The sequence below is a fragment of the Hippoglossus stenolepis genome, chromosome 14 (genome assembly GCF_022539355.2).
Source record: "Hippoglossus stenolepis isolate QCI-W04-F060 chromosome 14, HSTE1.2, whole genome shotgun sequence".
Classification (NCBI taxonomy): domain Eukaryota; kingdom Metazoa; phylum Chordata; class Actinopteri; order Pleuronectiformes; family Pleuronectidae; genus Hippoglossus; species Hippoglossus stenolepis.
The window spans coordinates 6926557-6954271 of NC_061496.1; the positions used below are offsets into that span (position 1 = coordinate 6926557).

At 44.1% G+C, this 27715-nt stretch overlaps 1 protein-coding gene across 1 annotated transcript in view; it reads left to right on the forward strand.

Moving 5' to 3' along the window:
* The window catches only part of cachd1 (cache domain containing 1), a 78333-nt gene that overhangs the window by 15014 nt on the left and 35604 nt on the right, over nt 1–27715 (forward strand). The window contains 3 exon segments of the mRNA XM_035176022.2: nt 13832–13894; nt 19907–20055; nt 27321–27427. Of these exon segments, the coding sequence (XP_035031913.2) occupies nt 13832–13894; nt 19907–20055; nt 27321–27427 (319 nt within the window).

A 27715-nucleotide genomic window follows, 5' to 3' on the forward strand; every position in this document is an offset into this window, starting at 1 on the left:
ATGTATTTCTGTAATTTAGGGAAGCATGGGCTGATGTTTTCCTGCCTCACCGCAGCTCCCGGGTTTAATCACCAGGTCCGTTTGCTTTGGAGAGGAGGGGGGCCTCGGCGGAGGATCCAGCTCCCAGTAAAACAGCCCTGAACGTCTGGATCATAAGTTATAAGTAACAGGCTGAGCAAACGTTAGCGGCAGCTCAGCTAGCAGCCCATCCAAGACATCCTGTGTATGCAGATGCACAGATTTTTAACAGGATTTGCTCCCAAGGACTTTTGGACGTTTGTTTTTGAGAGGAGGCTCACATGGAAAAGAGTTAAAACTGTAGGAATCCTAGTTGTGAGAAGCTTCATGGGGGCAATGGTGGCGACAATAACGATCCTACGTTACTTCACAACGTCTCTGTCGAACTCTGACCTCTGTTATTGTTTTTATTGAGAGATCGCCTAACTTCAGAAAAATCCCACTGTGCACTTAAACAGAAAATCTGCCTGGTGCTGAAACTTTGAGGGAACAGTGGATGTCTCATGACTTTCTGTACTTACGCAAAAATCTCAACTGAAGAAAGGTTTTGCTCCGAAAAGCCACAGTGACCAAGCATTTTGCAATTTTGGCCAATCGTGGTGCTTTTTAAAAGAAGCATCTCACGCAGAAGGCGAAACAACAAGTGGTGACAATGCATGATGTAACTGGAGTGCAATGTTTTCAACTGTCTTGGATTTAATCTAAGTTTATTGGAGGCCTGTTGTGCATCACGCATTGTCGTGATGTGGTCCAGTTATGTTGTTATGCATGAGTCAGGGAGATACTCCCATCAAGTTTAATTCGAATCCCCAGTAAATCTTTTCAAGGAAACATGTAATGAATTAATCGGTTTTGGTTTGGTAGGGTTCAGTCTTATTGAAATGGTCATGGTCAGGACAAGTTTCTTCATCTAATGCAGCCCTGATACAACAGTCGTGCAGTAATACCTTCTTCTGAGGTGTTGATTACATTCTACGGCCATTTTGGCACTTTTGAATTATTCCATATTATACTGAGAGGTGTTTCTGATTATCCTTCCTATTGATGTCATTACAACACTGCAAACATCAACAACACATTCAAACAGCTTCTACAAAGTCTCAACGTGAAAACCTTCACCTCAGGACTGTTGTATTATACGTCATAAAGTTTTAGTTACTTGTGCCAATAAACCTGGCAACCAAGCCCATGTGTGACTAAAACGACTTTTACATACAAACCATGTTTAACACTCGTAATAAACATGTGTTTAACCTAAAACGTATTTGTTGTTATTGGTGTAAACACGCGTCCAGACCTTGTAATTGTTGTTCATTTACATAACTTCTTGACAGTTAGTGGTCACTGCCATATTTACCCTTAGATTCCTCATGGGCACGGGTTAATGGGAAATATTGCAAAGTTAACTTGTTGCTGCTTTGGGCTGAACATGCTCTGTATGAAACTTACTAATAACTAATCTTACTTCACACATCCACGAGATATTTTTGTTTTATGTGCATGTCCACGAGGGTCGGCAGGACCAGTATGTGGGAGGTTTAACTTTGGCAAAGGGTGAAAGCGGTATCACGTGTAGCTTAGGCCTCTGTGCCGAGTGACCCCTGCCTTTTATTAATCAGTGCATGTAACTGGCCCAAGAGTACATGAAGTAGAACAAAGCACTCTGTCTGTAGAGAGACGCTATAACGGTGCGTAGACATGATCTCACGTCGTGTTCAGAAACCTGAGAGGGAGACCACCCGGGGAATTTTTTTCCCCTTCCTCTTGTCCTTTCTCTACTTTATCTCTTGACAATCTTTCCAATCAGTGCTTGTCCCTCACGTTTCCCGAGATCTTTGATATGTTCCCGTTCCTCCCACACCCCACTCCTAGAGATTCTTTTAATAATGTTTTCCCTTATTATGGTGACAAGTTATCTATAGAGTGGCACATATAGGGACGCTTGTAAAGCTGGGAAGTAAACGCCTCACAGATGAGTCCACAGCAGAGGAATGTGAAGATAATCCAGGATGGTTTGTGCAGACATAGCAGGCGCCCCATCCCAACATCTTTTCACTTGGCTGAGAGAGGGGCCGTCTTGGCAGGAAGCGTATATCAAAGTTTAAAATTTATTGGCACGGGCGGACGAGCCCTTTGCGCTGCGACTCTCTTCCTCTGCCTTTTCTCTGACCCTGACATTCAGATCATCCTCAGTTCTTTCACACACTCTCTCTGATCCCTGTGGCTTCTCCAAGTCCAGCTAGAAGAGTCCGTATGGAAAAATATTTGTAGGAATTGTTGTTTTGTTGCCCTGGCAGGGTGTACCACCAGGGTGTGACTGGGACTTGTGGTGCCAGAGGCTGCTGCCAGACTGGCGTTGCGCCCTGAGGTGGCTGAAGGTTAACTGTTTTGGAGAATTCTGCTCGGTTTCCACTGCTGTTCTGCCTGTTTGCTTCAGTCATGCCATATGTCATTCCACTCCAAGGTCCTGAAAGGGCTAATCCTGAGGAATTTATTTTTATTTTGTGATAAACTCCAGCTATAAAACAAAATACAGAGAGCACATTGTGCCAGCATGTTTTGAAATTAAGTATATTTTAGAGAGGCGGCTCCTGTTTTCCTCGTGTTAGAGGAAGCAAATTAAAGGATTGCTTTTCAATTTGAGTCGTATGAAATGACCGTAGTTCTCCAATCTTAGGGCAAGTATTCGGACCATCATATAGTGATAGATCTTGAAATGATATCATGAGTCTGTCATTGTGTAGAAAACAGCCTGGTGGATCAGGAGGTGGCGCCCAAAACTGACTCGACATCAGTAGTGTGGCAGTGGTTTGGCTTTCCACAGTCGGGCATTTCTCAAAGGAAAGTAAACGGTAACTGTAAACGTAGTGGTCGGCACTTCCAGGGGTTTTACAACATATCTGTTCTAACCCAGTAAAAGGAAGCATCTGAGGGAACATGCTGAGAGTGATTCACTCGGGTTGGTACCACACTTCAGATCCACAGTGTGATCTGGCAGTGCCTTTAATGCAATAGTCTACTTAAGGAAGAAAGATTGTGGATCATGATTGTGATACTTAGTCCCCAGATGTTCCACATCATCAGTGATTTGTGCTTTCCTGCATGGTGCTCCATGTGCTCTGCTCATTCCTTGGCCAGCCTCAGCCATGTTACATGAACACAAACACCATCATTTAGCCCTTTTTAATATGGAGAAACATACGAAGAACCTATAAAAGCACAGCCTTTTCTCATTATCCCGCATTCTTCTCTTGAACTAATTTGACCGCAGTGTGTGGGGTTCTGTTTTCGTCCTTGTTCACTTCTAGATTTTATCAGCCTAATGGAGGCGCTCAGGTATGCAGCTTTGATCCGTCTTCGGAACGTTTTCACATAGGCTCCACTTTAACAGCAACTTGCTATTCCCATAATGCATCCCTGGCCCTGGCGGCGCTGCTGCTACATACACTGTATGCGTGTTACCTTCTCTAAGACGTCAAGGAAATCCGTCCCATCGAAACCTTGTGCTGTATGTTTAACTACATTCAACAGGTTTTGCAAGGGGATCAGTGAATTATCATTAAAAAATTAGGAATGCCACTATTAAGAATTAGTTTTTTTTCACGTTTTAATATGTGCAATTAGTCAAGTGTGAGTCGTGCATGTTGCTGGGGCCCGAGGCCTCGTCTTAACAACTCTCTGACATTAAAGGGCTTTGTGTAGAGAGGTAATAACTCCGCTTCACCACCTTTTCTCGACATGTTCTTGCAAACACACCTCGTAGTTTGCGCCAAGAGGAGAAACCTGGATAATCAGTCAGACGTGTGACCCTTGAACCATACGTGCTAGAATATCAGTGTTGAACCTCTTCATTTCATGCACATTGTCTTGGCTGTCTCTTTTTATTTGCCTTCTCCCCCTCCATTTCCATCGTTTGATGCTGAGCGCACATAACACGTAGGCTAGGTCATTGTTCCTTAACACGCAAGGAGTGAGAGAGAGAGAGAGAGAGAGAGAGAGAGGGGCGGAAACCTCATTTACTCTCGCTAAACTGCTAGATTATGTCTCTCATTTGAGTCAGTCACAATGCTTCATTTCTGGAAGTGTAGCTGAGCCACTATTCAGAGGGCTCATTACTACCCTTCGTCCCAGAGTCTGTGTTTGACTTCTCAGAGTTAAAGAAGGTAAAATGTCCAAAATGTGGCTTTTCTATGGTCATTTTTAAACCAATCTGTTTCCAGGGTTAGCTGTTAAGCAGCATGTGTAGAATGCGATCTTTCTCTTCTCTTTGCTGCTGTTGTCCGACCCCACCCCGCTTTTCCACAGCTTTCCCCCCTTTTGCTCCCTTCTTTGCTCCTTCACCCTCCATTCCCTCCCCTTTTCTCTCACATGTGGAAAGCATTATATCCTGTCTGGTGGAGAGGGAGAGCAAACATCCCAGGCCCGAGACTGAGAGCCTCTCGGGAAGGTGTGTAGGGGGCAGTGGGGAGGCCGTTAGGATCTGAGTGGTGGGGACTCTCTCTTTCTCTCTCTCTATATAGGGGTTTTCAGACATGACCTCTGGGTATAGTCCAGAGAATTGGATCCAGAGTTTACCCAGAGTTTTCGCTCGTGGAAAATCCAGCTGTGATCTCACGTCGAATTCTCCTGAATTTCTACGGACTTCATACTTGGAGGCCAGGCGGAGAAAGTCTGCAGAAATTGCGGAGCCTCTCACTCGGACATTTGCGTTCACACACAAGACAGAGGAACTGCAGAGTTCAGTGCATGTCTGAAAGCAGCTTATGTCTCCCTGTCTCTTTCTCCCTCTCTCTGGACCCTGACACTGTTTGGACAAAATGGGGGTCTTGTTATTTCAAAACCACAATATGGTTGACAGGTTTTACTCTCCCACTGCATTGGACTGGAAGAGACCTTGGTGCGGATGAGGGGAGGGAAAGATACAAAAAAATTCCAGTTGGAAGTCTTTGCACACTGGTACATTTTTGGGTATTTTTAGATACGAGTCCAAAAGACCTGTGTTGTGTTGGTCTCCTCTTTCTTCGTCTTCCTTCTAATCTCTCCATTGAACATTGGTGTTATTGGGTGAAGCTTTTGCGATTTCTTCAAGAGGCGGTAGACTTAAATAATGACCATCAACGAACATGTCTGCAGCTCTCTTTCCTCGTTGCCTTTTCTAGCAGCATTTTCCAGGCAAGTTGCTTCAAGACACTGGCTCTTAGTTAGCTTCATTAACTCCTGTTAATGGGGTAAATACACATGTTAGATGACACTTACCCAAAAGTGTTCATGGAGCTAATCGGTCATGAGAATTGGATGCAGCGACTCTGGTGGAAATGTTTAAAAAACCATTGTTCAGTGTTGCTTTTCTTTCACAAGTTGCTCCACATTGAGAAGCTATCATGTGGTTAATGCAACACAATTTGTCCAGTGTCTTGGACTTGTCAGAAGTTGAACAGGATCCCAGTGTTCATTTTATGTCCCAAAGCGGGATCCTCTGACAGAAGGAAGAAACCACCACCACCACCACACCCCCACTGCTTGGATCAAGACCTAACAAACGGCTACGTGCTTTGCGGTATACCACTTTTTTCTGGCAGTGATTTCCTCCCTATTGATTATACCGACACAAAACTGTTGTCCTTTGAATAGTCTCTGACAACTCAATGTCAGAGGCTTTGATATTAATACACCCCAGGCGTGTGATTGCTTTACAGAAGATGTTACTTTCTTTCTCAGTGGTATTTTGACTGAAATCTAGGTCGGCAGTTGCAGTATTAGAAGGAGGTGTCAAAGCCAGGAACTCACGGTGGATACCAGGCCTAAGGCTACAGTTACTGACAGTGTTGTCAATGCTTTTCACTGCTAGTAGTCAAGTCGTGACTGATGAGAGCCAATCAGGAAGCGGACAGATGATTCCATGATTGTTTCTGCTTATCCAAAGTTATCTCTATGTGGTGCTCGAAAACTAGTGTGGATGCCAGGTTTAAAGGTAGCCGGCCACACTTTGGATCGATGAAGCCTAGTAGTTTCTTTGTGGCACCCATTGTAGACCATTTAGACTTTGACCTAAAAGAGGAATACTGAACTATTGAATCCATTGCAATGTTAAATGAAATCACTATGACAACAAAGTTATATTTGTATGACATAAAAGCCAAGACTCTTTTAACGCATGCAGCAGTAATCCTCAACATCTTTGCCTCTTTCAAGTGCACACAAACATCCATAAATGCACTTATAGACAAGATGGAAAACCGGAGCACCATGAACCTGAGCCTACCAGTGGTTCTTCAATCCTTTGACGAGTGATGCGGGCTGTGCACAAACACACACTCCCTCCTCTCCCTCCGCACAGTGTGTGGGCCGAGGCTTCGGAGCCAGCGCCTCAGGTTATCCGTTACTTAGATTCAAGCAAATTAAATTCACCCCCATCACCCTCTGAATGCAGCGGTAAGCAGTTGGCAGATGCTGACGGCCGGTCATTTAATTAGCCAACCTGCTCCACTGGGTTGAAACAGAGATGCACTTAATTAGCGAGGGTTTGGCTTCTCTATGGCCGTTATAGAGACACTGAGAGATTCCGATTTGACATGGTTCTTCCAGCCCAACCCTCCTTTTTCCCCTTTTTGTATAGAGTCATGTATAGAGTGTGGAGTCGATTCATTCCTTAGAGCTAAAGCATGCTTTGGAAATCTATTAGTCAGTAACGAGAAATGTGTCTGTGATCTGCTTATATTCTGACCATAATCAGTGTGTCTGTGATTTCTGGTTCATTCAGTGAATAAGAAAGTTGTAAAAATCAAGGCCTGGAGGTGAAAAGTAAGATGATGTCCGACACTCCACCACCGGCCGTGGTTCGGTTTCCATTATGTTAATTCATTTTAAGCCATTCTGAAATATTTCCCATTATATATCAATACATGTCACACAACTACAGTTATCGTGAAACTTGTTTCAATAGATTCTTTTTCCATTTGGGGTGAGCACAACATTAGCATATCATCAACATAGAATCACATTTTTCAAATAAAAATGAAAAATATTCATCCACTATTGTGATAATTATTCGTTTTCGTCCTTTTTTCGAGCATAAATTGTGACAAAAGCCAAATTGTTGCAGTTTTTCTACCATGAAAATAGAACATTTTCTGCTTTTCTCCATCATAAAATTGTGAACTGAATATATTTTTGGGGAATTTGGGGATTTCTTCGACATTTGAGGATATAAAGTCTGTCATAAAGCTCGGTGAAAAGATTGAGGAGAAGTGCATCTGTTATCTGGTTTATAGCTGAGCTGAGTTTTTTATTTTTTTTAATAATTGATAGGAAACACAGTGAATCCTTTTAACGTGCCTCTGAGGTTTGAGGTTAGTGCACCAGTTTTATCCCCGTAGATAAAATGGATGAATACAATATTCTTTTCTTCTGTTGCCCTGGCCGCTGCGTTTCAGAGCCCAAATCTGCAGGTGCAATTATTTCAGACAGTTTTTGTTATATTGCAGAAATACAGAATCTATACTTTATACCCCCCACCCACCCCTCTCGCTTTTCCACTCCCATGTGCCAGTTTCCTGACTCTGCTTTGTAAGGTTGGGGATGGAGACATGGCAACGGGTCGAGGAAAAAACATGCACACACACACACACACATACACACACGTGCACATCAGAGGAGAAGCTCTGATGCCGTATGCCCGGCTCCAGCCCTTTGTAGTGCAATGAGCGGAGAGTTGGCTGGGAGCAGAGAGGAGGGAGGGGGAGAGAGGAAAAGCAAGGGGGTAGAGTACAGAAGGAAGGAGAGAGGCTGAGCTGTATACCAGCAGCATGGAGGAAGCAGCAGTTAGCGTCCCTAGGGCTTTAGGCTTTTATCTGTCAGTTGTATTGAAACCAATCTCCCAGGCCCTACAGCTCCAAAACATCTATACTGAAGCCTTATGTGTGTGTGTGTGTGTGTGTGTGTGTGTGTGTGTGTGTGTGTGTGTGTGTGTGTGTGTGTGTGTGGGCGAGAAAGACGTTCATCGACATTTCCTACAATTCCAGTGTATGAGCTCCACACCCTGTTTCTTAATGCATAGCCCACATATGCATTTGATTCACAGTTGGTTCATAGTCACACACACACACACACACACACACACTCTTTCAGGATGTGCCCCACCCAAGTGATGCATCCACCATTGCCCTCCAGTGTGTTCTCAGATAAAACCTTGGACCGCTGCTCATCAGGCCCTAAAGACAGGATTAGTATGTGTGTGTGTGTGTGTTGCTCTCTAGTCCAATTCCACGTTAGTGTGGCTCACGTCTCCACTCTGGCCTTTGAAGACGGGTGAATTGCTAATAAGCAAATTCCCAATTCAGCCCCTCCACTGCACTTGGCCTCCACTTCCTCTCCTCCTCCCTCCTGCTCTTCTTTTTTCCTTCCCTCCTTCTTTCCAGTCTTGCCTCTGATTTCACTTTGTGCATCTCTGAGCTTGACATTCTCTCATTTCTTTCTCATATGTTTCGCCTCAAAACGTGCAACTCACAGAATACCTCTGTCCTCAGGCTGTTGTCATCAGTTACCCGTCTGGATTCTTGTGCGATGCTCCGCTGAGAGAAGAGTCACTTAAAAGAGAGAAGAGCCTCTTGGGTTGGTTTATGGCATCCACAAAAGACCCTGACGGAGGGGCTGAAGAGGCAGGCCCAATTAAATGGATGACATGTACATGGAAAGTTCCCATGGTGTAACCACTGCTCCGAGCTGTTGTAACAGGGTGCAAAGAGGACGGAGGAGCCAAGACGGAGAGAAGAAGAGGGGAAAATGAACGAGGGAGAAAGTTGTTTTCTGTGTTAACGCCGCGAGCTCATGGTGCGCTTTTCAAACTTTCCGTCTGATGGTTAAACCTGCTCAATCTTAATCCTCTTCTTCTGCGATAATTGAGGTGAAAGCAGGTTAGGATTTAAGTCTGGATAAAGCCGGGAACAATATAAAGTGATAAGATGCTTCTTGTATATGCAGCCAAAATTCACTGCAATGACTAAGAACCTTGTGTCACTTCAATAGAAACCACAGGATTAAAAAAAAAAACCACAGGTTCTGGTGGTTATCTTTGTGACTCCCAGTTTAAGCTCCCACTGGGGTTTGGCCATTCTTGTGAATCACTCTTCTGTGGTTAGGATTAACCTCAAGGTGGATGGTTTTTAAAGAATCGGGCTAATGAGACGGAGGCTCGTGCTCTGTGATCGCTGCACAGGAGTTTGAATGCAATTCTTGCGAGCTTAGCTGCCTGTTTAGATCCAGTGTCTGTTGAATGAGCATTTTTATGGTGCTCCAAAAAATTTTATGATAGTATTAAATAGCTGTGATTAGTCATCCAGAAGGATTTACTCACTCTGCGTGCACTCCACATGTGATTGCTGCAGAAGGATTTCATTCCACAGCTTGATGAATGAAGCCAAGTGGCTGTTTCAAGGGTTTCCAGTGTTTTTGCTTGAGGAAAATATGGGTGTTTCCTGCTGCTTTTATGAGCTAGACAGCTGGAAAATGTATACATTTGTATGTATTTTCATCTGGTTTATTGTCTATTATTATAATATTTTGTAAGGCCAATAAAATATCTGGAAAATATCCTGTGCGAGAAACCTAGTCAGGAAAACATCCGTGGGAATATCTCTGGATGAACAAGAGGTAGATGTAGAAGGCGCAGACGAATATGTCGGACGGAGATTGAACTGTTGGCGACTAGGGCCGATGACGATGCTCTTTTAACAAAAAGTGTGTTGTGAACATATCTCCTGCTGCTGCCTTCATATGTGAATGATTAACTCATGTCTGAAACTAGCTACAATACATTTTTTTAAAGAAGAAGAAGAAGAAGTAACCCCTTAAACCCTAAAAACCTGTTTGTAAATACACATTTCTCACGCAACTGAACAATTTAAATATATATTTTTGGCATCTTTTGGTGACTTTGATATGAATACATTCCATATTGCCCAGCCCCGCCTTGAAGAGGTGACAGTGAAGTGTCCAGGCATGTTTCCAGCTCTTATCTGTCACTGTGTTACAGCCTTTACGGCCTCTGTAGTGTGTGTGTGTGTGTGTGTGTGTGTGTGTGTGTGTGTGTGTGTGTGTGTGTGTGTGTGTGTGTGTGTGTGTGTGTGTGTGTGTGTGTGTGTGTGTGTGTGTGTGTGTGTGTGTGTGTGTCTGTGTACATTGCCGTGTTTGATTATGGGTCAGGGGAGGCCACAAGCCCACGGTGGCCCGGGCGGCCTCAGGCCTCTCAGGTTTCAGAGCAGAGCATTCCTCGCTGCCTGCTCCATAGCTGTGAAAACCGCAAAGCAGCTCCAACAACAAACACTGGAGGCACCGGGGGGATAGACAGCTAACCTGCGGCTAATCAACAACAGGACTTTTCTCTCTCCTCCAGAATCTGTTCCCTGTTTCTCAGGCTGAGCGGAGAGACGGAGCGTTTCTCCACTCCAGCGCCTGGTTCTCCACTACATTCCCCCCCCCCACCCTCTTTTGTCAGGGTGGTGTTTTGAGAGTGCACGATTTCCTGCTAAGTAGTGGCAGCTCTGTTTGTGTGCGCTTGTCCATGTTTATTTGACAGTTCCACATCTTGGACCTGCTGTTTTTCCACTAAGGAGGGTGTGGAACAGTAGACTGTCTGGGGTTGGTTTTCCACTTTGCAAATAGCTCAGTAGTGAAATATGCAGGTGTGTGTGTGTGTGTGTGTGTGTGTGTGTGTGTGTGTGTGTGTGTGTGTGTGTGTGTGTGTGTGTGTGTGTGTGTGTGTGTGTGTGTGTGTGTGTGTGTGTGTGTGTGTGTGTGTGTGTGTGTGTGTGTGTGTGTGTGTGTGCAGATGTTTGTGTGGCACGCACTCAAGATAACATTACGAAACTGTTTGTATAGCACTCTACTGTTGGTGTGTAAAACCAAAGCAAAAACAATCAAGACAAGGGCTGCTGACTCCATTGAGACAGTCAGGCTTAAAACTGAGACAGATTGTCAGTGTTTGTGTTTATTAGACGTGATCACATTTCATCTGAAGCTTCATACCAGAGATTTGGGCTGAGCGACCTAATTATGACCCAGAAGTGAGGACTTCAGGGAACAGTTGTGTGTTTGTTTGCGTCTGTCATTGCCGGACTTTGTATCTGATGTTTTTATTTGTTTATTATATGAACGTATAAGAACTGCAAAGATTGGTTATCAGTCGGGTAGGTGATCAAAAGTAAAGGGATTATTGGTTATTTTCATACATCTGACTTTATAGAAATTGGAATATATTGGGACTGGACATTTTCTACTGTTTTCTAATGACAAAGGACCAAAAGACTAACCAGATAATCAGCAGAATATCTGACGGATGGAAATCAAATTCTTTTAGAGATGTTCAGATACCATTTCCCTTCCCGATAACGATTCAGATACCTGGACTGAGTTAAAATGAGAGGTCCTGGAAAAACTCAGGTTCTTTTGATGAAGCAAAAATAATCCGGAAAAACCTGCTCATGTTTGAAAGACCCCTGAGATTGTGTGAAACTGCAGAAACTTTGTTTTCTTGTGTCTGTCGTCGCTGAAACGATCTGTTGAACGGTGCAATAGACGACGCACATACGGGCAGGCAGCAACACTCTGGTGCGAATCTGCTCCGGGTTGGATGCGGTGCATTCTGGGTAATTGGTGTCCTCTGGAATGTGTCGAACAAAGGGTGTGGACAGGCGGCAGGAAGTGGTTGCAGTGTGGAACCAGGCAATTTGAGGCTTTGTGTGCAGCGGGGGCAGCTTACAGTGAACCACCTGCCTTATACCTGCTGCCTCAACGCAAACATTAGTTCTACTCTGTTTGTAGCTGCCACACAGTCCTGCTGCCTGTGTTTAGGGAAGTGTGTGTGTGTCTGTGTGTGTAAGAGAACGAATATTTAACCAATGGGACCCAGGAGACCGTGTGAATAAGCGTGTGTGTGTGTGTCAGGGGCAGGTCTGTGTTCACACACCTCTTTTCGAATGTTTGTTCTGCTGCTCTCGGAGCGCTGAGGTCACACCAGGGCTCATTTTCTCCATGCGTTCATGTACAGCTCTGCCTCCCGTTCACTTAACAATATAAATCAGGGACTATTAAAACTGCTTCGGGCTGGAAGGGGAACGGAGGGAATTTAGCATCACCTTGTGAATCGGGGCTCACGCACACACCATCATTTTGTTGTAATGGCCGATCTCCAGACTCCAGACGGGTGACGCATTCTCCTCGCCCGGCCGAGAAGCTGATTGAAACGACAGAACCACTCTGTCTGGGTCTGTGGCTTGGCTGTTACAGGAGATAGGTTTATCATCCTCTCGGGAACCGTAATGAAAACGGCTCTGCACCTGTCTGTGCAGAGAAATGCATCAGTGCTAATGCTACTGTCGGCCCAGACTCCAGATGGATTCAGTGACGACGGGGTGTTGAATACCTGGCATCACATATTTTTAGACATTGTCCATAAACTCTGGGAACCTCCGAAATACATCCCAAAGCAATCACATCAGTTTCTTTGTATCGTGATTTATGACTTTAATTGAGTTTAACTGAACAAACACTTGGACTTGTCCTCGCACAGGTATGACGACTCGTAATGTGTAACTTGTGCTTTTGTCACATTTAGGTGTGTCGAAGGCCAGCGTGCCAAAACACACACACAATGTCAGAGTCCTGGTGGAGGAAAAAACCTGCAGGGAATCTCAGTTATTAGATCCAGCTACACTTCTGCTTGACATATACAAATATCCGTCATTGTGAAGGTCTATTAACACGGTTTTTAATCGTCATGCATTGCTAGTGTTTTGCAATTAGCTTTCCCGAGAGAAGAGGAGGTCATTTGGTAAAACTCTAAATCAAAACGTTGACATTAGGACCTGCAGTTATTGAGCACATGCATGTATATTTTGAAAAATAACATAGCGGTCTCCATTAGCTTGGGCAAGTCCAAGGTTGAAGAAACGTTTTCCCACGTCGTCTTTCCTGCTGCCTGCCGCCAAAAAAACAACACATTGATCCCGGAAAGATATTGACGAGGCAGTTTCCAACCTGCTGGCCGATCAGGGCCTTTGGACTTTGCATGTTCCCCCCGGGTCTGTGTGGGTTTTCTCCAGGCGCCACAGTCCAAAGACATGAAGCTGAGGTTAACTGGAGACTTTAAACTGCCCGTAGCTGTTGTTTGTCCCTGTGTGTCAGCCCTGTAATGCACTGGTGGCCTGTCTGTGGGTGTGTCCCCCTGCCTCTCGCTCAATGTCAGCTGGGACTGGCTCCAGCCGCCTTGAGGCCGACAGACAGAAGGATGTTCTCCTTATGAATGTAACCGTGACGATGGTCTGACTTATCATGATTTGGTTAGGAGAGAGCCTGTTGGCCAACAAATTGACCTGCACCCATTTGTTTTGTCTGTACTTAATGTTCAGTAACCCGCCCAGGAAGTAGCTCAGTGTAGCCGTCAGCCTCAATTAGCATCAACAGAACACAACCACAGAAAGGCCCTGGTTTGACTGCATTCTTTGCAAACGTGAGGAAGTGCAGCCATGGCACCAGATATGAAGAAGGTGTGGATGCTTACACTGTTGAGCTATGATGTAATCATGACCATGCATAGGTTTGCATGGAGGCTGCTTTTGCAATCACCCTTTTTTTTCATTTTCTTTTTCATCATGTGGATAAATAATCTCCCAAGCTCACCTGAAAGCAAAAATCCTCCTGTGTAAACAAACTGTGCCAATACTCGTCCTCAGGTGATGGATTTCAGTTATTGGATGTAAATCTTTAGCTTTTCCCGCTCGTCTAACCTCTGCTTCGTCCCCTCTCTGTCTCCCCACAGAGGATCTTCAGCTCGTTTACGTACACGGAGAAGACATCAAACGGAGAGACAGAAGTGCAGCAGGTGAGAAACAAAGGCTTCTACTATCTCTCTCTCTGTGTGTGTGTGTGTGTGTGTGTGTGTGTGTGTGTGTGTGTGTGTGTGTGTGTGTGTGTGTGTGTGTGTGTGTGTGTGTGTGTGTGTGTGTGTGTGTGTGTGTGTGTGTGTGTGTGTGTGTGTGTGTGTGTGTGTGTGTGTGTGTGTGTGTGTTGTTAGCTGTCTGGTTGTGCATGGATGTGTCATGGATGGTGTCTGCTTGTGGTCGTGTGTAGGTTTCAATTCAGCAGCAATAATGAGTGTACACACACACACACGCACACACCATCAGAGGAAAATGGTGTTTATTAAAATCCCACAGCTGCTGTGTCATTGGCTTTGAAGTTTTGTTTTCCCCCTCGTCTGTTGTCTCCCTTCCTCCCTTCACTCGCGGTGAGCGCAGAGCTGCAGTCAGACAGGATACGGCGGCTGGAAGGAGAGATCGGCGTCTTGTCTGGAAACAAACACATCAGCCACAGATTTGGGAGATTTGTGGAGAAAATGACCCTTAAAACTTTCTTTTCTTGTGCCATGTTTGTCCTTGATTGTAAAACTATGCATAGAATGTCTGGCATCTGATGTCAAGGCAGTCATGATTGTGTGCAGGCATGGCGTCGCTGTGTGCGTGTGTGTGTGTTTGCACTTGTGCGTCAGGGATATTGGCAGAGTGACAGTAAACAACAGTCTGGTAAACAGCCACCAGCAAGAGCAGACAGGTTGATGTTTCTTTGCATATCTCCTGCGACTGTGCACCGGTGCATCCATCCATCCGGTGCATGCAGGTTTTGTGTGTCATATTCACGGTATCTCCCACCTTGTAGCTATTTACTTCTGCAGGGAGGCAGCTCAGATTAGCCCTGAACCATTGTTATTTCTCCTTTTTATTTTGGCAAGGCCGTTGTCATACTGCCTGTGTGGAATGGGCTGTGCTGCACTTCCTTCGGCCCATAACAACATGTCAAGTGTGAAACCGATAAAATGACTGGTTCTGGAAATATGCGACCTATAGACAGACATTTCTGGAGTTATAGATTCTGTATATGTGGCATATTTCCTGACTAGAAACTCCTCGTGTTTCCAGGCTACAGAGCGAGAGACATGATGATGATCATAACCTGCTGTGCAAGTCCCATTTTTTACAGAATAGGTCCAAACTAATCCTCTCCACAGAAACCTCAACAACAATACCAAGCCGAGGTTTTGAATTGCAATCACATGGATTTGGTGTATTTTAATAAGCCCAGATCCCGGGGCAGCACTGACTTTGTTCATTCTGGATCCTTGTTGGAGGAGTTTAATGATTTTATTTCCATGGGCGGCTCATAGAGCAGCTCGTACATTCTGCCCATTGCCCTTCGGAGGCTGGCATCAATTAATTCAGATGACAGGCCTGGCATAGTTGGCTTTCTGTCTCTCTGTGGGCAGAGGGGCTGTGTCCCTGAGCCAAGTCCAGGCTCAATTAGGAGAGTGTATCTGCAGAGGAGGAGAGGGCTGGGAAAGAGCAGGAGAGGGAGGAGAGCCGCCAAGGAGCGACGGAGAGGAGCCACCGTCTCCTCGGACGAGTTTCTCCTCTAGAAATTCATTATTCAGACAAAAACGCAGACTCCCTCCGTCTTCCTCTTCCTCTGTCTTCGTCTGTTTTCTGAATGTATTCTGCTTGTTTCACTCACTGACACGTGCTGTCAGAGTGGATAGCCTTTTTTATATTTTTATGCTGGTTCCTGGTTCACATACACACAACGCTGCATTCACACTAATGTTGAGGATTGTTAGTTTCCCTGTTAGTGGAGCATCATGGTGGGAAATCATTTTTAATTGATCAGGCTCAATACAATCTATTGAAAATGTCATTAATGGGCCAAAGTAACAGATAAAGTATTGACACCCCTACCATTAAGTTGTTAGTCTTCTTCTTCGTCTTCTTTCATTTTCTTCATCTTTCTTCTTATTATTAGTTTGAATTTCACTGCTTAAGTGTCGTATGAGATGATGGAAATTTCCCAAAAATCTTTGAAGGATATTAGCTTCACATTGGACAAAAAACTAAAACCTTTTTTAACACAATTTTTCAGTTTTACGTTGTTGTAAAGTTTACTTGGCTCATTGCATTTACTCCTACGTTCAGGATATGAATTTTAGACGATGACTTCATTAGTACTGTATCTACGACATGATGCTACAAAGCTTTGGATCATGTCGAGCGTCAGTTCTTCTTTTGAACTTATAGAGATATTGTAAACAAACAATCCTCTGCTGTTGCTTGATATGAGTCAAATAGTCGATGTTACAAAGTGTCAAAACCGTTTTCTAACTTTCTCAAATCATGTATAATCGGTTCATCACCATCTGCAGAGCAAACAAAGTCTGAAGTTTAAAAGCTTAAGAAAACTTTCTCCGTCATTAGAAGCAACACGTCCAGTGGAAATACTCAGACCAGTGGAAATATACTAATTAAATAACGATATTACTTCATCCAAGTAGAAGCAAGATGTTCACAGTCAGGGTTCGACCATGCCAGTTTCTTTTGCTGCAGCACAGACCTGCATCTGTCCTTCACTCGCTCTGTATCAACTCCAACCCTCCCATCCAAAGTAAGACTTGCCGTAAACACTACTGCCAGCGACTGTGGTTGAAGACTGCCTAGTAAACCCAGGGTGCACCCACTCCATCCGCTCCTGTTCTGTGGCCGAACCCAACCCAACTGGGTGTTGCAAACCCTAGTGGCTGGTTGGATGGGTCAGAGAGCGGAGAGAGGAGCCCTGTGTGTTGGAGAATGTGGTTAATCTCCAGGGCACAGGTTGGCTTTGGCTGCACCGTGGCAGACTGTAACCCAAGCTTTAACTTGCATAGCTGCAAGTTTCTGGTTTCTCTTCAGTCACTCTGTTGAAAAAGTGTGAGTCCTACTTTCTCCCTCTGTTCCTCCCTCCTCCCAGACATGGAAACACTCCACTAACTGAACACTGGCCCATTTTCCTCTTTTTAACACAAAGTTCAGTGCAGCTAATTGCCATGCTGCGATGCATGGGCAGTATGGCATGTTTAAGTCTGTGTGCGAGTGTGCACATGTCTTGGTGTGTGTGTGTGTGTGTGTGTGTGTGTGTGTGTGTGTGTGTGTGTGTGTGTGTGTGTGTGTGTGTGTGTGTGTGTGTGTGTGTGTGTGTGTGTGTGTGTGTGTGTGTGTGTGTGTGTGTGTGTGTGTTCCTTGTGGTGGAGCCGTGGTAATTGCGGGGTGTGCCTCAGGCCCCTGTTAAACCCCTAATAAGAATAGCGGGTGGTTGATTAGGTGTACCAGCGGTCAGTGGGTCGCGGTACATTTCCCTGTTCCTGGTTTGAATCACAGGCCTTTACAGGCGCTGGTAATTATGGGATGTGATATAAAGGGAGTCCAGTTACTGTGGAAATAAACCTGTTTCTGTATTCAACAGGGCTAGCTATGTAACCTGAAATGGCGTTGGAAAAATATTCAGACCTGTGCCACTTTTTCTACATTCCTCTTATTGTTGCCAGCTAACGTCTAAAATCTCATGTCTCAATAGAGGCAATTTCACTTCCAACTTTATGTCTGCACGGTAAAAAAAAGGTCTGTATTTTTGAGGATGTACATTGGAACGGCAGCTTTTCTTGATTCCTGTTCTGTGGGCAAACGCAGCATCCGAAGGTTACGATTTGTTGCGAGCAGTTAACTGTCGTTTTGTGGCTCTCACCCGACTCTCTCCGAACGGTTTGACGTGATTCTTGCGTTGGTTGTCCATGCGACAGAAGTAGCCGCTCTTTCCCGTATGAGCTCCCTGTTTTGCGTTGGCTGGACCAGAAATATGGCTGTGAACAGTGGGATTTGTGACACAATGAATACAGTAAAATAGGAGTAATGGCAGTTGGGATGATTCATGCATTTGGTGCATTCTGAGAGTTTGTATCGGGCGATACAACGGTGACCTGAGAGATCTGCCCAGTTGATACACTGGGAGCATTTCGGATATATAATCTAGAGCCAGGCCATTCAGAGCAAGAACCCTTAAAAGTAAATGCTGGAGTGAACAGGTAGTAAGTGGAGTTGTTTGAGAAATGAGATATGATCGAGCTTTTTGGCCCTGGGTCAGTTTCCATACTGTCTGTGGAAACACAAGGAGTGAATTTATACAAAAACACTGAAAGTACTGACTTTTCTAACCCAGTCACATGGACTTTGAATCTTGTCCACATTACTTGTAAAGTGTGAGCTGCATTAGAAAGAAATGGAAGGAATGATGTAGACGTGAATGACGATTGTTTGAAGACGGTTAATCCACCTTTTTTAAGAATTTCACCGATTCTAAATGAAAAGTTAATCCAAAAAGTAACTGCGAGTGATTAGTTCTTTAACAGATCTTGAGTAAACCGGCGGATCATGTGACAGCTTTCAAGTTAAGAGGATAATCTGTCACAGATTACACGCCACACATGTGATGTTTTAGATTGAGTGAGTGCAAGTTTGTCACAATCCATCATAACGTCCCCTTTTCAGGCTCTTTGGCAAACAAAGAGCAGGAACAGGGATCTGTTGTGAGGAGCGGCGGGTGCGCTGGTTATTAACGTCCCCCAGGAGGCCGCCGCAGATTATTAGTTTCCCCCAAAGAAGCTGGAACTCCAGATTGAAAACAGCACGGTGTGATGTGTGCTCGGCCAGAGTCCTTCAGAGGAGGAGAGACAAAGCATAATGTATGCATGTTCAGGGGCTTGGATTCAGAATCCCAGTAAACACGACTGAATGAGCTGCTCTGCCTTTGTTTGGAAACTCCAATTTCCTCCTCCCCGCTTCCTGGTTTCTGTGCCTTTTTTTTTTTTTTAAAGGTCAATTACACTCTAACGCTGAATATCTACCACGCTGGAGACGCTATGAGCCTTGTATCAGATGTGGAAATTAACGGAGAGAAAACATTTCTCGCGAAACAAGACGAGTAGCTGCAAGTGTTTTGTGCAAGATAATCGGCAAAAGAAATAAATGCACCACACGAGAGATAAAACGGTAGAATCCAGTGGGTTGTGTGATGCAGTTAAATGTAGGTCGGCCCTGTGTTTGTATATTTTGGGACGGATTTTCTTAATAAACGCTGTGGAGAACAGTTAATGTTGCCCAGTCTCCGACATCCATCATCCTGCGCTGCTTTTAACAGTGATGGATTTCACACTTAGTGCAGCCCGAGGTTTTGGCATCTTTGATTTTATTCCACTTTTGAATATTAACTTGTTCCTGTGTGTTTGTGTACAAATGCTCCTGCAGAACGGAACTTGTGAGGATGAGTCTAACTATAAGTCTAACACTATACTATAGTACTATACTACTATACAACTTCTACACTTAACCCTAGATTTATCTTTCTCTGAGCATACTGGAATATACTTAAAAAATCATGGTTTCACGTGTACTTGTGTAAGTTCAGTACCTGTTTGAACCATAGACTCATAATAAAGATGGACGACACGTCTCCACTTCTTCCGGTGGCCACCATCTTGCTCTTTGTTCATGTCTTTTGGAGTTTGATCCGTGTCCCAGCTGCTAACGGGGAGGAGGTGGGGGTATGGCCTATACTGTAGCCAGCCACCAGGGGCCAATCTAGATGATTTGACTTAACCCTTGAGGAGCTGTCATGTCATCCATCTTTATATATATATGTGTGTGTGTGTGTGTGTGTGTGTGTGTGTGTGTGTGTGTGTGTGTGTGTGTGTGTGTGTGTGTGTGTGTGTGTGTGTGTGTGTGTGTGTGTGTGTGTGTGTGTGTGTGTGTGTGTGTGTGTGTGTGTGTGTGAGTGAGTGAGATATTTGTAATGTTCTGACTACTTTCTACTTTAGTTTGGCTGCTTTTACGCAAACTATTGGATAATTTCCTACATACTATAACCTTTTAAAGTACAAAGTTTTCTGGGCCAGTCTCGTTGTAAAACTGTAAGTAAAGAAGAGCTCAACGTAGGTGTCACTGCGACTCATTGTCTAACTCTCTTGTCTGTGTTTCCTTTTGAGCAGTTGGCCAAGAAGATTCGGGAGAAGTTTAACCGCTACCTGGATGTGGTGAACAGGAACAAGCAGGTGGTGGAGGCGTCGTACACCGCCCACCTCACGTCTCCGCTCACTGCGATACAGGACTGCTGCTCCATACCAGCATCGATGATGGAGTGAGTTACTCCCTCTTCAACACAAAGACACACTTTCCTCTTTCACACTCTTTCACCCTGCGGGAGATTTATCCTCTGCGTGTAAATCCACCTCCAGCCATCAGCACCTGCGTTCAGCTCAGCCACATTAAAACCCAGTTACAGGTGTTTATGTCGTTGCTGTTTGGTTTGTAAAGAGCTGTAGATATTAGTGTACATTGCTTCATGGTCCAACTACACACACACATACACACATCTCATTCTTCTTGTTTAAAGTCGTTTTGTTTTTCCCTGCATTAGTTATAGCTTTGTTTAAATCATATCATTTACCGCAGTGAGTAGCACTGGTGCTGCTGCTCTGATACGTGGCAACATTTTCAAGTTAATTTCCGAAGCTATTCCACAGTTATTTTGTTCTGACCTTTGCTGCCTTGATGCACCGTAAATCAACAACTATGAGTTTTACGGGACTTGGAGCCCAGGAAGTCTGGGAGATGTTAGGTATTCATGGGTAATGACGTTTTTTGAAAGTCTGGAGATTTTATGGATTCATTTTCATCATGAAATTGCAACATTTGTAAACCTATATCAATATGATTAATGACAAAATCAACAAAATTCAATTCCCACATATTAGTCCTTGTGTTTCTGACTAGAGATGTTCCAATATCATTTTTCCTTCCTGATACAGATTCCATTACCTGGACTTTGTGTGTCGGCCGATATTGAGTATCGATCTGATCCGACACCAGTGCATAAATATAAACATAATAACATACATAGTGTATTTCAATAGTTGTCCCTGGACCCTTGAAGTTTTATCTGAGTGAAACTAATAGGCTAATATACTGGTATCAGTATAAGAGCATCTCTACTTTGTTTGTAGCCCTGCTGTCAATTCAAAGACTTGATTTTTTTTTTAGGTTTCCTGGAACAACTTGTGTTGATTTGACGAAGCTATCGGTATCTTGAATGTCCCCTCACATTGTGGGAGACTTTCTTTTTCTATTGTCAGGCTTCGTCGATGCCTGACCCAGTATTTTTCCGCAGTATTGGAGAAATTTCAGAGTACTGGTATTGATATCGGAACATCTCTAATTCAGACATAGTTCAGGGTCCAAATCGTTGTGCGAGAGGTTGCTGACGTGACGAGGGTTTTTTATGAAACTATGCGGGAGACCTAATATTTCAGATTTAAATTCTATGTTTGTGAGTTTTTAAAATCGCCCTAGTCCACAGTGCAGACTCAGTTTTTCAGCCAATCACTAACTCCAGCAGGCGAAACCAGTTCAAAGCCGAGCTCCGAGAGAGAGAGAGAGAGAGAGCTGCTTTCAGTTCTAATCTACAGAGCGGCAGCTGCCTCTACCCCTCATCCCCGCTCTCCATTTATGTCTGTCTCCCTCCCCTTTATCAGCAGATGTAACCAGTTATTGCTCTCTGAAGTTTTTGCGCCGCAGACTTCACAGGCTGCAAGGTCACCTGTCTTTCCTTCGCTGGTGCGGAGGGGAGGAGGGGGCGGAGGCTGCTCCCTGGCCGAGGGCCACCGGCCACCTGTAGCCGAATCATGCACACGACGCGCCGTACACACAGTCAACACTTGTTCACATGCAAACACGCGGTATTTACGTTGCTGAACCGTAGATTTACAGCCTTGAGACAGTTTGAGGCAGAAATTGCAGAGAAAACGATTATATAAGGCCTTGGTAGGAAGGATGGAATGGTGCAGAGGGAGTCGGTGGAGGAGTTGAACATACCAAACTGAAGCTGCGTCTGATAGATCCCGGAGCTTCAAAGAATCTCCCTCAGTCGGGGGAAAGGCAGCGAGCTCCCTCACTATCATTTTCTTGGCTTTATGTTGGATCGTGAGATACTTTCTGGAGCTGTATGCTGAATAATTTAGCTTCCCCCCCCCTCTCCATGCATCAGAGACACCGGCAAAAGCATCTTTCAGTTTCACAAGTTTAAATTAAGTTCTGATAACTTGGCTGCAGTATGTGGGGGAACTAGTGGAAGCTCAGACTGAGAGAAATGTATTTGTAATTCGGGGGGAAAACAATCATTTGTTTTCCCGCAGAGTTAGATGAGACAATTATCATTTATCTTTATGATAAATACATATGTCACTGGAGTCAGCAGTGGGTTGTGTTAGCCTAGTTTCATATGGTGACTGGAGACATTGGGAAACAGCTCATCCACATCTGCCCTGAGGTAAAAATCTGCTGGCTGGTTAATACACATCAGATTCACTCATATTTTATCATTTACTCATACTATATTTGGCTCTATATATTAAGTTCACTCATAATGTGTTTGTTTGGAATGATGATGTCAATATTGGTGTGATGAATGAATGGGTTGCATTAACGATTGTGTTAAAGTTAGTCACAAAGAGGTTCCAGGGTTATGGCAGCAGTGGAAGTTCCAATGCCGATGTCCTGTTTGTTGGGACTTCCAGCACAACAGTGGACTTGAACGACACCCACTAATGCGTGTCAGTTTAAATTTCAGTTTAAAAGTTACTAACGTAAATGCTTTAAAAGCATTTACGTTTGTCGTCTACTAGTTTTTTTAACCACTAAAATGGAGACTTTTGTAAATTGCTGCTGGCTCAGTTTATTTTGGAATCTCCAGGGTTGCAGTTTATTCTGGACGTGCAGAAACAGAGACTTTAGGAAGTCACACATGTTTCCACCCTGACTGGATCTTATCAGCCTTGACTCACCACCGACACACGGGAAGGGTCATGTGACGTGCGTGTTCAGGTCTATTGGTATGGGTGGTGATTATTTCTAATGTTTGTCTGACTGGTCTAAAATGCTGTGTCTGTGTTCCTGTACTTATTTCTCTGTATCTTTGTAAAGTGAGGACATGGAGGACAGGGTTAGGCATTTAGTTTGGATGGATAAGGTTAGGATAAGGGGCTATAGGGAATGCATTATGCCAATTAGGGTTATGTGTGTGTGTGTGTGTGTGTGTGTGTTACAGAATAGGAGTGGGTGGGCCTCCCGATCGTGACACGGCTTTGTCCCTCTGTAGTTCACTTCAGTGTGTCCTTCAGTAGTCTCAGGCGTCAGCTGCTTGTGGGGGTCTCCGTCAGGTCAGCCAGTTTAGAGGCGGATCAGGTGGTTCACAGGGTGTCCCTGTCTGTTAGCAGTCAGGCTAGCAGGCTATCATTTCTCAGGGAGGCCACAGAGGGCAGCGCTTAGTGCCCGGTGGTATGCTTTAATCACCGCTCCGGCTCAACAACAGGCTGCACCTGAAAATAGCAAAAGTATGTAACTCACAGAGTTGATGTGTGTGTGTGGGTCTGTGTGTTATTTCAACAGTTCCACTGATATGCAGTCGTAAAAGTGAGAAGTGTGCTCAGGATCAGCCCAGATGGCGTCTAATGGTCTCATTTCACCTGAAGTTCGTGAAAAGATAAGCTGCGAACGGGATGTAAAGTAAAATACTGTTCTTACGTCCCTGGAGATTTTATTTTCCTGAGAAAAACAAATACCTCTGTCACCAGAGTAGAGGAGAAAGACTGAGGAAAGGTGGAAGTACAAGGAGATGAAAAGAAAAGGCACCAAAGTCACTAATGTTTCTACCAAAGTTTGACAAAGTTCATCCAGTTGTTGGGGAGATATTTGAGCCCAACCTACCCCCAGAGTTCATCAAGTCCGTGCTGTCATTATTGTGTCTAAAATAATATTCAATCTTCTACCTGTGACAGAAACAAGACTCATTCTTATAAACCAGGATTTTCATTTCCAATACTAACTTCCCTGTTGGATTGATTTTCCTCTGATTGGACGTTCAAGAGAAGTCTCAAATCGAATCATCTCAATTTAGACCTTTTAAAGTCATGTATGTTAAAATATTACATACTAGGTTTTAAATACATTTAGGTTCACGTCTTAATTATGTCAATGTTCTGCTTCTGTTGAGCGTTAAAATGATTATTAGTAGTAACAATGACTTCAGCTCACGATTAGATTTTTGCCTCCTTTTGAATGAATTTATTATGCCACATGCCAAGATGAATACATTTTTAATTTCTCCTGGGTGCTGAACACCAAACGCAACGATCACAGCATTCCTATACAATATCTCATATGAGGGGTGGTATTGCCCCGAGACTACTGCAGCACGGTCCCTCGTAAATTAAACATGGAGGTTATGGACGCCGCGCTGCTCATACTGAGCTCCCGTTTCGAAGGAAGAATTCTCACCATCTAAGATGCTGGCAGATTTACAGACCAGATCAAGCGTCTATGTGTCAGTGACTCAGACCTGGTCCTTCAGATCAAGCTGATCTCGTGGGGGGGGGGTGATATCCTCGTCATCGGCGTGACGGTGATATCTCTGTTTGCGTATTAGACAGGGAGATGGAAACATACCGGGAAGGTTGGGAGGGAGTTAGTGTTGAAGTGACTCTAACAGGTGTAAATGCTGCTGCCTGTTTCTCTCTCTCTCTCTCTCTCTCTCTCTCTCTCTCTCTCTCTCTCTCTCTCCACAAGCCTCCGTTAATGTCATACTCCTCCTCTCCTTTGTTCCCTTATCTACCTGTCTTACGAAATCAAATTTGAATCTGTTGAAGCATAAACTGTTGAGTTGGGTGTGAACGCAGCTTCACACTTCCTATTTGATTTTATCCTCTTTAATGCAAATGAGTGGCCTTAAAATAAGAACCTGATTTTTATCTGAAATAACTTTTCTGATGTGTAGTACGTGGCATTATTCATTTTCTAGTGTATAAACTTTGAAAAGGTTATGCTAATATTATGCTCACCTCCAGGGAGACCAGGACATCAGACGTACCTCCCAGTTTAATGTAATCAGTGCCATGTTAAGACAGGATTAAAACCCACTTTAGAGCTTTTTATGCCATGTTTCTGTTTGGATTTGTTTGTCGTCAAAGTCCGATATTTAAAAAATTCTTCAGCTGGCGCGTTGCACTGCCGCTGCTCAGCAAGGGATCGCAAACACATTAGGAACGACACTACTCTTGACTCTTGACTTTGCGGCTTGCACAACAGAGCGCCTCTTCAAGGTAATTGTGCTCGCTGGGCTTTCCCGGATGGCGTGTGATTGCCTCCTCTGTGGATAAACATGGATCCTGCAGGTACAGCTTAATATAATGGATTTTATAATGCTGAACACAGCAAGTGCTAGAAGCGTCTCGACTTCATGGCTTTTCTATGACGGAAGATCTAGATTTCCAGAATTGTTACAACTTTTTTCTCAAGCAAAGACCCCCTTTGGTTCCTCAGTGCATATTTTTATTTCATTTACTGGAATAATTGAGAGTTTCTATTCAAAATCCAAAGAAACTTAAATACATGTGTGTTTGAATGTTTCCTGAGGACACTCTGGCTATTGAATTGTCTTCAGGATCATTTCTAATCACAGCTTGGCGAACACTCCCCTTCTGGGAGATATGGTAATGAAGCGAGCGCTGCTACATGTTAATAATTAATATGCATATTCATTGGCAGAATTATTTAAAGCACTGTGCATCGTGTTTGTAACATTTATGAATAAGAATTTGGGTTTTATTCAATTAGAAATACATTTTTTCTTAATTTGTCTTGTCCTTTGTTTGTGTTTTTCGTTGGTTCTCGTGTCTGGTGAGAGTCGTGCCTTTTTTGCGAAACAGATTTTTCTGCCCTCATTAAGATTTCTGATATGAATGGGAACCCCCCCCCCTTCTCTTTCTCTCTCCCTCGTTCTCATATGTTTTTTTGATGTGGAATTCGAAAGCCTGCAAATGTATTTTTTATCTGGCACACATTTTGCCGAGCGTCCTGCCCCGGCCCCTTCTATGCAAAGTGGGTTGAAGGAGAATAGTAATGACTTTGGCCTTATGGGACTCCAAATGAGTGAAGTTCAAACGCAGCCTGTACATCACAGCACCTGTCAATCAAACCCGGGCCAGTGCAAGGTCTGCAAGCAGAGGGAGCCGAAGATGGGTGTAGTGTGTGTGTGCTAGTTTGAGGGATGGAAGGATCAAAGCACCCAGGCTTGGTGCAGTGCAGAGCAGCCCGCTCCTCTGCATACCTCCCTCGTTTGTCAGCTCCAGAGATAAAGGATGCGTGGAAACCGTTTGTGCTTCGGCATCAACACGGACACACGCATGTTAAAATGACACTGCTGCTGCTGCTGCTGCTGCTTGACACTTGTAAGACTTATTATACGTCATGTAGGAAAATGTTTGCAGAGAATGAATGCGTTTTAAGATGTGCCGATTACAACACAGATATCACTGTTTGACACCTCTTTAACAGCGTGTGTGTGTGTGATCCTTCCCGGCCGACCATATCCCACGATGCATTGCTCTCCCGTGACAAACTGTGTCTCAAAGAGGCAATGGCGACAAAAGGCGAGGTGAAAACGTGAGAAGAATTAAATTTTAGATGATAGTACTCAACCGAACAGCTAACGGTACACGTTAACCAAAAACATATTTTCAACAGAAGAACTTTTTCATCTGTAGCTCTGTTGCTAGGCGACCACTGTAAGGGGCGGGACAGGCTAGTGATGCAATAAAACGACCAGACCGTCTTTCTTTTTTTTCGGGCGATGTGGTCTACGCGGCTGATGACGGCCTTCTTCGGGTTTTTCGAAGAATGTGGCGCCTGAATTGAGTTTTAATAAACTGCAGTAAGAGATTTACAACATGTACAGAAGCACCGTCTGTCCTTAGACCCTTAAATATATTATTTAGAATAACGATCTGTTGAAAATGATCCTGGGAGATTGAGGGGAAAGTATAGAAATTGACTGACAATATGATTCAGAGCTCAGATGATTTCAATCAGTGAATTGCGCAGGCAGCCTTTTCTGCAATCACATTCAGATGTATTCAGGGAACTGGGTATTAGCTTTGTTGGGGGAAAAGCACAATTCAAGCAATTTTTCCACGGAAAATATTATTCACCAGCCACAACTGCGACTTTTATGAGGTCTGGGCAACACATGATACAGCCAGGGATCCAGTGTGTTCTAATGAAACTAACTGGGCCCATTAGTTCCAACAGATGTTTCATCTAATTGGATTAACTTCACACAGATTTGTGTAAATCTTGTTATGTAAATTAAAAGCTTTTTTTTCCTCTACACTTTTAATGTGAACATTAGCATAAAGTCTGAGGAACGCACAAACCTGTGAGTTTGGGTTTATTGGAAATAAAGAGGTGGAGCAGTAAATCTGTTCAGTGGAAAACCAGAGCGGCTCCACCAACACCAGTCGGACGATATCTATGCATTTCTCAAATGTTGCCCGTTTGTGTTTGTTTGTTTAGCTTCGACGGAAACTTCAACACCAACGTCTCCAAGACCATCTGCTGCGATAGACTTTCCCCCACCGTCAACAGCCGGGCGTTCAACCCAGGACGGGACCTCAACTCAGGTTTGTGACTCACATGCACATACACACACACACACACACACACACGCACACACACGCACACACACACACACACACACACACACACACACACACACACGCATCATGTGAAGGATAAAGAATTTGTATCTTCTCTAAGGATGTTAGGTATATCATAATGGGACCATTGGGCCTCTTTGGCAGAGGTAATAACACTTAAAGATGGACACACAATTTACAAAAATCAGACTTTTTAATCACTTGTTTGACAATGGTCTGTTGCAAAATTGGTAATAATTTAATAGCAATTTC